The sequence below is a fragment of the Rana temporaria genome, chromosome 1 (assembly GCF_905171775.1).
Source record: "Rana temporaria chromosome 1, aRanTem1.1, whole genome shotgun sequence".
In the NCBI taxonomy this organism is placed as follows: Eukaryota; Metazoa; Chordata; class Amphibia; order Anura; family Ranidae; genus Rana; species Rana temporaria.
Genome location: NC_053489.1, coordinates 660,959,976 through 660,972,400, shown reverse-complemented (window position 1 = coordinate 660,972,400; position 12,425 = coordinate 660,959,976). Strand labels below are relative to the sequence as shown.

At 45.9% G+C, this 12,425-nt stretch overlaps 1 protein-coding gene across 6 annotated transcripts in view; it reads left to right on the top strand.

Moving 5' to 3' along the window:
• DYSF (dysferlin) overlaps positions 1-12,425 on the top strand; it is a 412,823-nt gene that overhangs the window by 281,277 nt on the left and 119,121 nt on the right. For all 6 annotated transcript variants that reach the window (XM_040335540.1, XM_040335536.1, XM_040335537.1 and 3 more), the window contains 3 exons: positions 6,763-6,918; positions 7,713-7,844; positions 10,797-10,963. In XM_040335540.1, the coding sequence (XP_040191474.1) occupies positions 6,763-6,918; positions 7,713-7,844; positions 10,797-10,963 (455 nt within the window). The remainder of the gene's footprint in view (positions 1-6,762; positions 6,919-7,712; positions 7,845-10,796; positions 10,964-12,425) is intronic.

The following is a 12,425-nucleotide window of genomic DNA, read 5'->3' as shown; positions in this document are numbered from 1 at the left end:
GCCGATGTATGTGAATCCGGCCCTAAATGTTTTTTTATTTAAAAAAAAATGGAGTTTCAAGAAAATACTACATTATTGCCACTAGGTGGAGCGGTGGATTATAGGAAAGGATCCGCATTGTGCACCATTTAGGTATTTCCCAAACCACTCTATTTTTTATGAATCTATGACATTCAACCTGTGGAGAAAATAGAAGAGAACATCCCATTTAGACCCATTGGCACAGTAATTACATTGGAAAAATAGCTATATGATTTTTTATTTTTTTTACACCCCTTAGTTTGGTTTGTGTACTGTGTATTATAAGCAATTGCTGTTTTTTCCATAAAATATTGTTTTTTATTCTTTGTTGTATCTCAGTGCTGCTGACCTCCCACAGCCTCTTTCAGCCACTTCCTGTCTACATATAATAGCTCCTGCGTCAGCTGCACATCATTGCTCTGAATTGGCTATCTGATAGAGGGACATCAGTGAACCATGGCTGAGCAATGCCTGTCTGCTTGTCTCTGCCAGGACGGCGACAGCATAGAAGCGCAGTTGGTAGACAGCAGGGACGTGCGGCGAGGTCAGTGGCTGGCGAGTATCAGAGCCAAATACACACAGGTTACCTACGCCACGAACGTTAGAGCGAGAACAATAATTCTAGCACTAGACCTCCTCTGTAACTCCTCTGTTGTCTATGGAGATTCGTAAAGGTACAATTTTTTTTTTCCCTAAATATCTTCCTTTACCTTAGTGCAGTCCTCCTTCACTTACCTCATCCTTCCATTTTGCTTTTAAATTGCATTACTGTGTGGAGTTACAGGCAGAAGAACAGGAAGTGAGGATTTCTCAGAAGAAATAAGGACATTTAAAAGTAAAATGGAAGGATGAGGTAAGTGAAGGAGGACTGCACTAAGGTAAAGGAAGCTATTTAGGGGAAAAAATTGTACCTTTACAACCCCTTTAAGTACTGAAGTTTGGCGCCATTCCACAAGTGTGCGCAATTTTTAAAGCGTGACATGTTAGGTATTAGGGTTGTCCCGATACCACTTTTTTGAGACCGAGTACAAGTACTGATACTTTTTTTTAAAGTACTCGCCGATACCGAATACCGATACTTTTTTTTTAATGTCATGTGCCATTTTTTTTTTTTTTACAGTGCTTTCTTTTTTTTTCTTTTTTTGGGGGGGGGGGGGGGGGGTAGGAGGGTGGATTGTCAGTGTGTTTTTTTTTTATTTACGTTTTTATTTTATTTTTTAAAAATGATTTATTGCAATTTTTTTTATGTGGTCTGTTGGGGGGGCTTTGGTGAGATATCAGGGGTCTTAACAGACCCCTGACATCTCCCCTTTGAGACAGAGAAAGGGACTAGGGACACAGATTCCCCAGTCCCTTTCTCTGCAGCCTCAGCTAAAATGATTACCGACTCTGTTCATTCTGAAAAGGTAGGAGCTGGGTTTAGCGGCTCCTACCTCCGCTCTCCATCCTGACAAATTGAGGGGGGAAAGCTACACGGAGGGGGAAAGCTACACAGAGGGGGAGAGCTACACGGAGGGGGAGAGCTACACGGAGGGGGAGAGCTACACGGAGGGGGAGAGCTACACGGAGGGGGAAAGCTACACGGAGGGGGAAAGCTACACGGAGGGGGAGAGCTACACGCAGGAGGAGAGCTACACGCAGGAGGAGAGCTACACGGAGGGGGAGAGCTACACGGAGGGGGAGAGCTTCACGGAGGGGGAGAGCTTCACGGAGGGGGAGAGCTTCACGGAGGGGGAGAGCCTCATGGAGGGGGGAGAGCTGCACGGAGCGGGACAGAACAGGGACAGTCAGCGGTGATCGGTGCGGCTTTGGGGGAAGTTACAAGCACCGATCACCGCTGTATAACTTTCACTGAAACAGCTGAAAAGGGGGCAGATCAGTGCTTGTAACTCCCCTGCCGCACCGATTACCCCTGACTGCCCAAGTATCAGGTGAAGCATCGGAGCATTTTCCCCGAGTACAAGTACTTGGGGAAATGCTCGGTATCGATACCGATACTAGTATCGGTATCGGGACATCCCTATTAGGTATCTATTTACTTGGTATAACATCATCATTCACATTATACAAAAAAAAAAAAAAAATCCGGCTAACTTTAGTGTTTTGTTTTTTATTCATGAAATAGTGTTTTTTAAAAAAATGCATTTGAAAAATTGCTGCGCAAATACCGTGTAACATAAAAAGTTGGAACGACCACTATTTTATTCCCTAGGGTGTCTGCTAAAACAATATATATAATGTTTGGGGGTTCTGAGTAATTTTCTAGCAAAAAAAAAAAAAGATTTTTACGGAGAGAAGTATCAGAATTGACATGGGTGGCAAGAGGTTAATTACCATAAGTAAGTCATATACAAATAATTATTATATATTGTTTTTATGGTAATTTACTATAATTTTAGAAACTGCACTCAAGCAGGTGGCTTAACGGACAAATTACTGAAGTTTGAAGTTATAACTTCCAACTAGGGGTGCAACGGATCGTCACCGATCCGTGATCCGAACGGGCCACCCCGTTTGGATCGGCACACCCCGCGATCCGCGGAGCGCTCCGGAGCCTAGGCCTAGGAAAGTCCCCGGCTTCGGCCTAGCTCCGGAGCGGCGGCCATCTTGCTCCACCCAGTCTGGGCCCAGCGTAACACGCCTCCCTGCCTCCCCGGGGAGGCGTGTCGCGCTGTGCACTGGGCTCTGGCAAGCAGACTTGGAGAGGGAATGTTAGCAGTGAAGAGCACTGGTGTGAGAGGAGGGGGGGGGGGAGAGCACAATTCAGGGGTGGAATAAAGAGGAAGCAGGTGAGGCTGTTTGGGACTTGTTAAAAGTACAATCTTGATGTTTTTACAGAAAAAAAAAATATATATATATATATGTATGTATGTATGTATGTATGTGTATATATATATATATATATATATATATATATATATATATATTTTTTTTTTTTTTTGGACCAATGAAAACGGACCCTTTTTTTTTTGCTCATCCGAAAATGATCCGATCCGTGACTCCTGATCCGAGGATCGATCCGATCCGTGAGTTTTTTGATCCGTTGCACCCCTACTTCCAACCAGTAATTTCATAGTAAATAGATAAATTATTATGTTATAACATGTAGCATAATAATATATGATTTAGCTTGTACCTTTTCAGCAGCTCATTCTTCCTCTTAACTGTGTGAGAAAAACATGGGATTGTGGGTAAATCTTATACCCATAAACCTATGTATTTCCTTGTAGTTAAAGTGGAGTTCCACCCTGAACATTTTTTTTAGGGCAAAATTGTATATATTTTTTTATACTTACCAGAAATAGCGGTTGTTAGCAGAAGTCCGTAAACTGCCTCTTCATCGTCCGCTTCTTCCTCTGTCCTCATGCGGTGTCTTCCTGTGAATGGGGCGCGCTGCCTTCTGGGAACTGCGTGTATCCCAGAGAGCAGCCGGCCCATTCACAAAGAGCCGCACAGCTCGAACATGCGCAGTAGGAAACAGGCAGTGAAGCCGCACAGCTTTTCTGCCTGTTTCCCTTACTGAGGATGGCGGCGCCGGGAGCGGCTAGCATCGAGGGATCGGACTCGGGGCAGCTGACATCGCGGGCGAGTAGGACAGGTAAGTGTTCTTATTAAAAGTCAACAGCTACAGTGTAGTTTGTAGCTGCTGACTTTAAAAAAAAAAATCGTGGGTGGAACCCCGCTTTAAGAGGGCTGGGCTGAAAGGGAGCATTTGTCTTTTAGAGACATTCCCCCTTCTATGACACTGCAGTGAGAGGTGTGCCTCCACTGCAGCATTTTTATTGGACAACTGGAGCCAATGGGACTTTACCATTGGTCCAAGGCTCCAAGCTGTCCATTGAGCTCAGTGCCTCTGACAATGAAGAAATGAAGAGAGGCACTGTGAGCTCATCCTCTCAGTCTGCTGCAAACAGAGTGTGCCAGCTTGTATTTAAAGTGGGGGGTTCACCCAAAAAATTTTTTTTAACATTACATTCAGCCGAGTTGTCCTAATGACAATCGGCTGTTTTTTTTTTATTTTATCCCCGTACATACCGTATTTTCACCGCCGCTTCCGGGTATGTCTTCTGCGGGACTGGGCGTTCCTAATTGATTGACAGGCTTCCGACCGGCGCATACATCGCGTCACGAGTTGCCGAGTCGGCTCTATACGGCGCCTGCGCACCAATGCTCGGCTTCTTTCGGCAACTCGTGACGCGCAGTATGCGACGGTCGGAAGCTTGTCAATCAATTAGGAACGCCCAGTCCCGCAGAAGACATACCCGGAAGCGGCGGTGAAAATACGGTATGTACGGGGATAAAATAAAAAAAAAACAGCAGATTGTCATTAGGACAACTCGGCTGAATGTAATGTTAAAACACTTTTTTGTTGGTGAACCTCCGCTTTAAACTGGCCGCTCTGTATGTAGCTTCTGACAGGCTGGGCAAGGAGCCCGTATCTCTGGAACCATAGATGATAGGAGCCCCAAATTTGGACCATGAAGGACCTTGTTTAGGCACTTTCTGGTATGTGATGACAGCTGTCTACAAGGGACGTACAGTCAGGGGGGCAGACCAAATGTTTTTGTTATTACAGCCACCCTGCCATAAGAAGAGTTGACTAGTAAATTTAGAATCCTGGTACTCCCTTGGAAGGAGAAGAAGTGTAGCGGAGTCTGGAACCAGTGTTTCTGGAGATATTTGAAGCCCTAACTCTCTCTTCTTGTGAGTCGGAGCAATAAACACCTGGAAATGACCAAAGTGACTGGCGCCCTTTGTTATTGTAACTCTCCACTGTGGCCATGGATTAACCCTGAGCTAATGTCAACCTGGCCCTGCGCTGGGGGAGGAAGGTATTTCTGTCCCCGGCCAGGGAGTTGCTACATCATACTGTAAATAACATATGATATGTTATTGTAGTGCCCTGCTCCTGTCGAGTAGGCGCTATTTGTAAATTTAGTTATCTGAGCTGTAGTTTAGCTCAGAATATTATGTCAAATTATGGGTTTCTGTTCCAGTTTAGCTGCGTTGCGCATCTTCCACTTGACTGTGGGTGTCGCTGTCACCAGGAGTCAAGGTTGGAAATGCAATGGGCTGGGTGTATTGCGTGCCTCTTTCCCAGAAGCAGCCCAGTGGGCGTGGTCTCCACAGCTGTGCATTCTGGGGAGGGGTACTTAAGGGACAGACACCGTTCTGGCGGGGTCTTCCGATCCTGACCTGATGGCCCTCCTGGCCTCAGGGATGTGTTAGCAGTATTTTGGCCTCTGGGACTGCTGGCCCGAGGCTCCGCTACTGAGAGTAGGCCCAGGAAATTCTGGGGCCTACTGGTCCAGGGGTGGTCATGTGCTGTCTTGCCTGCTGGAAGAAGCCGAACAATTGGGGACTCAATTGGAGGACACATCTTGGTCAATTTACCTCACCGTGCTGCAGACTGGCTGAAAGATTCTGGCACCGTGAGCTGTGTAATTTCTTTGGAACTTTGCAAAGTGTGTGTGTGTGTGGTTACATGATCCTGTGGCAGAGGACCGTGTAACGACTCGACGGCACTCATCAAGTCTGTGGCAGAGACTTGTGAACGAGCTTCGCACCGGCTGCTAGGTCAGTGAGAGAGGCCTATCCAGTGGTTGCTGAATCCAGTGTGGAAACGGTTTGTCCTCTGGATCCAAGATCGCACCCGTGAGCCACAAAGCAAGGTACCTGAATCTCCCCCTAACCCTTCACCCCTCTGACAGGACTTGTTTAATAAAACCCTTGAAGAAAAAGAAACCAAGTGTTGGTGCTGACATTTGTAACTCTTCGAAAAAGGACCCCTAGGACGAGTGTGGTGAACAGTAAGGTAACAGCAGGCCCAAATCTAAACCAGCAGCTCCTGCGGGGGTAGTGCTACATTATTATTTTCTCTAAATACCTAAAAGTTTGAGATAACTTCTTTAAAACCTCTTACCAACAACCAAGTGTTATAAACGGGTTGCCAAGTAGGGTGATCACATTTCCAAACTTCCATTCAGGGACCTTCCCCAAAAAAAGATGAGGGGGGCGGGGGGGTAATGTAGTCTCGGGTTGATGGGGAATTTGGTGGCGGGTTATTTGTCATCTGAATAAGCCACTTGCCACCAGATGCAGTGCCACTTGCCACGCATAGCCTGCCTCCAGATGCAGTGCTGCTGTCACACCCTCTGCATGAGCCCTGTACATAGAAGGAAAGGAGTGGCGTCGATATCAGGAGAGTGAAGATCACACCAGTCCCTTCTGCTTGCCGAGGTGGGTGGGGACAGCAGCACTGCACTAGGCACAGGCCTCGCTCCAGGCCTCACTGTCTGAGACTAAATTGTCACTGGTTGCAAGATGCCAGGCAGCGCCGGCCCTAGCAACCAGTTCTGGAAATGTAGTTATTAGTTAGTAGGGGGTGACTGTGTCCTCTATTTCATTCTGGGGCACTGTATTGTCCCGGAATGAAGGTGCCCGGGGACCAAGAACAGACATGTTAATTGCAGGACAGTCCCGGGCAATCCGGGACACGTGGGCACCCTATTGCCAAGTGCTTTCATCAAGGTTTTAGGTGAAGACATTGGCGGCCTTTCCCATATTTTTCCTCCTTGGCTAGTGTTACGTTTACGTCTCTGGGCATATAATACAGAACGTTAATAAAACTTGTCTATGTCATGGTTGGCTTTCCATAGTTTTCCAATTTTGAGCTGTATTTTGTGATGTGTGTGTTGGACGGTGCACTAATATTTTGTTTTTTTTTATTTCGTTTCACAGCCACAGAACAGTCTGCCGGATATACTTATTTGGATGTTACAAGGAGGCAAGCGCGTGGCTTACTACAGAATGCCAGCCTACGAAGTCCTTTACTCCAGCAATGGCCCCATGTGTTGTGGCAAGAACTGTGGGGAACTCCAGACCATCTTTCTCAAAGTATGTTTCTTCCTTTCCCTCTGCAGCTTCAAGAAAAACTGACCTCAAACACTTCTCTCTACCTTTTGTACACAGCCTAAGTCTTGGTTCACACTACGGTGGGTGCACGCTCATTTCCGGGCGTTTTATGTAGGGCAGCCTATTCAATTTAATAGGCTGCTTTATGAACAAGACATGCGTTAACTGGTTAACGCCCGCTGCATGTATATGTACGTCAACAGAATGGCACGTACAGGCATATGGGCGTACATGTACGTCCCCGCCTTTCCCGGGGTCGGGGGTCCGATCGGGACCCCCCCCCCCCCCCGGTACATGCGGCGGTCGGGAAACCCGCGGGGAGCAATCTGGGACGAGGGCGCGGCTATTCATTTCTAGCCGCCCCCTCGCGATTGCTCCCCGGAGCTGAAGAACGGGGAGAGCCGTATGTAAACACGGCTTCCCCGTGCTTCACTGTGGCGGCTGCATCGATCGAGTGATCCCTTTTATAGGAAGACTCGATCGATGACGTCAGGGGGGCATTTTTAGCACAAAAAAAATTTGCTGAAAAACTCGGCTTATACTCGAGTATATACGGTACCTCCAACGGGCCATGTTTTGGGAACTTCCCTTAGATAAAATAGCTTACCATGTCATTGATATTGATTTAAAGCAGCTGTGCAAAGAAAAGGAAAACCTGAAAACATGGCCTGTTGGGGGTACTTGAGGACAGAGTTGAGAAACACTGGCTTAAAGGACACAGGTATGCAATGTTGGCATGAATAAACTTTATTATACGTATCTGTTTTGTTTTTCAGTACCCACAAGCGGGTAATAAAGGAGCCAAGATGCCAGCTCAGGTCCGGGTTCAGCTGTGGTTTGGACTGGCCGTGCACCAAACAAAATTTAACCAGTCTGCTCAGGGCAAGCTCTCTGTCTTTGCTGAAACAGTAAGTATTGAGTTTTGGGCAAAATAAGTATTATGAGAGATAAATGAGGCATGTCAGTTTCCAATTGTCCCTCGTATGACAGTTTTATTATGTGAGGACTCAGCCAGTAGATTTTTTTTCCCCTCGGGGTGACAACGCTGTTTGTTCTGCAGTAAAATGGAGCAGCAGTGTTGTCACTCTGTGAGACAGGGCAGTGTTAGATGTGTTGTTTTATATGGATCCCAAACCCAGAAGAAGCTGGGAGATGTCAGCAGTGGTGAGGGAACTTGCAAATGTCACTGCAGCAGATGTGAGTCTAGTTCCACTTTAAGCGGCCCTTACATACTACAAATACCATGATGCATCAGTGACCAGGCACGCCCCCCTGAAGACGTTCTAACAACGAAACGTACGTCTGAGGCGGTCCTGGTCACGTGACGTCCCCCCGCTCTGTGGTGTCGACAGCGAGGTTCCTATGGTGGTGTGACGGCGGCAGCTTCCTCCCCTAGAGCCCTTAATTTGAACCGCATATTGGCGGTAGCAAGTATACAGCCTCAGTGCCGGGTGGGCACCCTTTGAAGTAAGAGGCCATTTGGCTGTTTTCCATGTTTTTAATGATTTTTTAATTAAAACGTTATCACGCTATTGGCATCTTCCTGGTTTTCTTTTTTGCATATATATCCCATTTGGAGCTCCTGGATCTATTATCGGTTTTTCCATATCCTCATGTGCGCAGGCACAATCCTGCATAAGCTTGTATGACCATCTTTTTCACTAAAGTGGTCAACAAGCTCTGGTAAGAGCACTATATTTACAAAGCACCTTGGGTGGAATTGAAGATTATAAGTGTGGTGGTGGCACTTTTTTTTCCTTCTAAGAAGATCACTTTAACTGAAGAGTATTGGAAAATCTTCTTTATATTATTGGGACTATAAAGACTCTCTATATCTGATCACATTGAATCACATTTATCACTAAATGTGCAGCGCTGTCTGCAATATTTTGGGACTTTAATTTATATTTTTAGTTAATTTTATTTCTACATATTTTCCACATATGTTTGTATAATTATCATCCATTCTTTAATCAGGCGGCTGATTATTTGGTTTGGCACTTTGCACTAATTAATTGTTAATTGTGTTTAGTATCTAGCGCCCTCTATCTTCACATATATAGTTCCACTTTAAGGCTGATGTCATATGGATGACACATTGCAAGTGGCAGAGATGCACAAAAGAACCCTCCACTTCTGTGGAATCGCTCACTTGTTGGCACCAAATTCTGCTGAATCTTGCTCACTGGTAACCGGTCACTGAGGGGGTGACATTGTGCTGGTCCTGCTAGTGAGGGAGCAATTCTATTAAGCAGAGTTCCAACATTAAAAAAAAAAATAGTAAAAGCCAGCAGCTACAAATACTGCAGCTACTGAATTTTAATAAATGGACACTTACCTGTTCTGGAGTCCAGCGACGTCGGCAGCGGAAGACGAGCGATCGCATACTAGCACATTATGAAATACTTACCTTAGGACGAAGCCATGCACCACCGCGCTGTGAGCTGACAGACGCTTCCATCTTCACTCGGTCTTACTTCTGGGTTCACGTCCTCCAAATGTCTGGTCGCGCTGCAATAAGGTCACTCCCACGCATGCGCACGGGAGTCACAGACCGCGGCACGGAGCTCTGAAGAGATGATACTGGTATACCGTCCCTTCAGAGCGCATGCGCCGGTGACATCACTGTCTGCATGAAGTGTGAATATCTTCTAAAATGTAAAGGTTTAGGAGATATTCATAGTACCTACAAGTAAGGCTTATTATAGATTTACCTGTAGGTACAAGCCTACAGAATGGGGTTACACCCACTTTTAACCCCTTAGGTTCCACAGTGAGTATAACAAGCATGCTTTACTGAATATCCAGACTGATTTTACTGTTGTGGGTTTAGTAACGCTTTAAGATCACCCATGTGACATTAGCCTATCAGGCACTAGTTTTTTTTTTCTTTTGGCAAAGTATTTAGGTGATATGAATAAATTCAGTCTGTCTTATTTGTCTAGCTCATTGTATATTTCTTTTAGCTTCTTTCATATAACACATATTTAGGATTTGATGAAATTTAGCGCCAGAGCTACCGTGTTTCCCCGAAAATAATCCCGGGTCTTATATTAATTTTGGCAACAAAAGACACAGTAGGGCTTATTTTCGGGGTAGGTCTTACCATGTAATATGCCGTCTTCTCTCCCCCTCTCTCTCCCTGCCTGACAGGAATCCCCAGTGTGAACTGAGTTAAAATGCTTGTAAAATTCTATAATTTACTCTATTACAGTATTATATAATGTACAATGTGTGTGTTTCTGTAATATAAACGTGCCAAATACCTTTGTTATAGCGCCAATCTGTGCTTTTGTGACCCGCCGGAGCTCTCTTCCCCCGCAATTATATTACAGAAACACACACATTGTACATTATATAGTACTGTAATGGAGTGGATTATAGGATTTTACAAGCATTTTTAAACTAGGACTTATTTTCGAGGTGGGGCTTATATTGCAGCCCTCCTGGGAAATAGTGCTAGGTCTTATTTTTGGAGTAGGTCTTATTTTTGGGGAAACATGGTAGCTCATCATCAAGGCAACCATGGTAGCAGCCTAGAGTCTGTTGGATATACATGATGGGGGGGGGGGGGGGCAGCTACCTTCATGATTCTGCAGTAAACCAAGAGGAAATTCCATTTAGTGAAGGCCTGTCTGTCACATCATAGGGAAGTATGCACTAGTAGGCAGTTGATGTGTGATGAGTTAATACCAATACAGACAATTCCAATGGGGCACCTCCCTAACCACTGCAATCCTTATCAATATCAATTAAATACCACCACTCTATTGTTGCAAAGCATCAAAATATAGATTTTTTGCATGCGTTGCTGACTGTACTGTTTGGCAGACTGTGTACACAATTTTTTTTTCTCATAGTATGAGAACCAGACCAAACTGGCTCTTGTGGGCAACTGGGGGACCACAGGACTTACCTACCCCAAGTTCTCTGACGTAACTGGGAAGATCAAACTACCGAAGGACAGCTTCAAGCCTTCAAGCGGATGGAACTGGGCTGGAGATTGGTTCATCAGCCCTGAAAAGACGTGAGTTCACCAGCGGGAAATGATAATGGACATTTTGTTCTCTTGCTCATTCAAACTTTTCCTGGATGTCGCCTTCCTAACAAAAAAAGAAAAAAATACATTGGGCTGGATTCAGATACATTGGCGTATCTGTCCGCCCGGCGTAACGTATCTGAGATACGTTACGCCGCTCTAACTTTGGGCACTAGTTCTTAATTCAGAAAGAACTTGCGCCCTTAGTTACGGCGGCGTAATGTATGTGTTGCGGCGTAAGGCCGCGTAATTCAAATGGGGATGTAGGGGGCGTGTTTTATTTAAATGTGTGTTGACCCCGCGTTTTTGACGTAATATTTGAACGGCGCATGAACGCCGTCCGTAAAATATCCCAGTGTGCATTGCTCTAAATGACGTCGCAAGGACGTCATTGCTTTCGACGTGAACGTAAATTACGTCCAGCCGTATTCGCGAACAACTTACGCAAACGACGTAAAATTTCAAAACTCGGCGCGGGAACGACGGCCATACTTAACATTAGCTACCCCTCATATAGCAGAGGTAACTATACGCTCGAAAAAGCCGAACGCAAACTACGTAAAAAAAAAGCGCCGGGCGGTCGTTCGTTTCTGAATCGGCATAAATCCTCATTTGCATATTCCTTGCGTAAAAATACGGAAGCGCCACCTAGCGGCCAGCCTGGAATTGCAGCCTAAGATCTGACGGTGTAAAACACTTACACCTGGCGGATCTTAGGGATATCTATGCGTAACTGATTCTCTGAATCAGTCGCATAGATACGACCGTCGGAACTCAGAGATACGACGGCGTATCAGGAGATACGCCGTCGTATCTCTTTCTGAATCTGGCCCACTGTGTTCCCAGGTTTCAATTGCGCTCCTTCTTCCTGCTTACAGCAGTAGGACCTGAAGTATTGCTATCCCCATTATATAACGGAGATTGGGGGTGCAGGGATTTTGTGTTGAGACAGGAAATTTTCGGGGAGGCAGTGGGTAAGAATCGTCCTATGAGGGTAAATCTGGGGAGGTGTGTTATGAGTGGTGATTCAGGGGATTTGTGCAAGAAGGGGGGGTTTAAGGGGTTTGAGTTCTAAAAGTAATATAATAGAGCAGACCTCAAATTTTCCACTCGCAGTTTGCTAGTGAAAAATGAGGGCTGGTTGCAGACTTGCACGTACCTGGTCGACGAGCCCAATGGAGCAGAGAAAAGTCTCCCTTATGGATCCGACTCGCGACCCCTGGTAGTGGAGACAGGAGGCACGGGAGTGTGGAAGGGTATGAGAGCCTGGTGGCTTGTTGCAGAGAAGCACCTCAGGAACCAGATGCAGAAGAGGTTGGTAATCCGCTCAGACAGCGGGCAGGCTGGTAGAACCCCTGGAGCTAGGAGCTGAGCAGGAGCAGAGTAGATTGGTCAGGTCACAGGCAATGTCGGCAATGGTCAGGCAGCGAGGTACAGTGGAGCAGGCAGA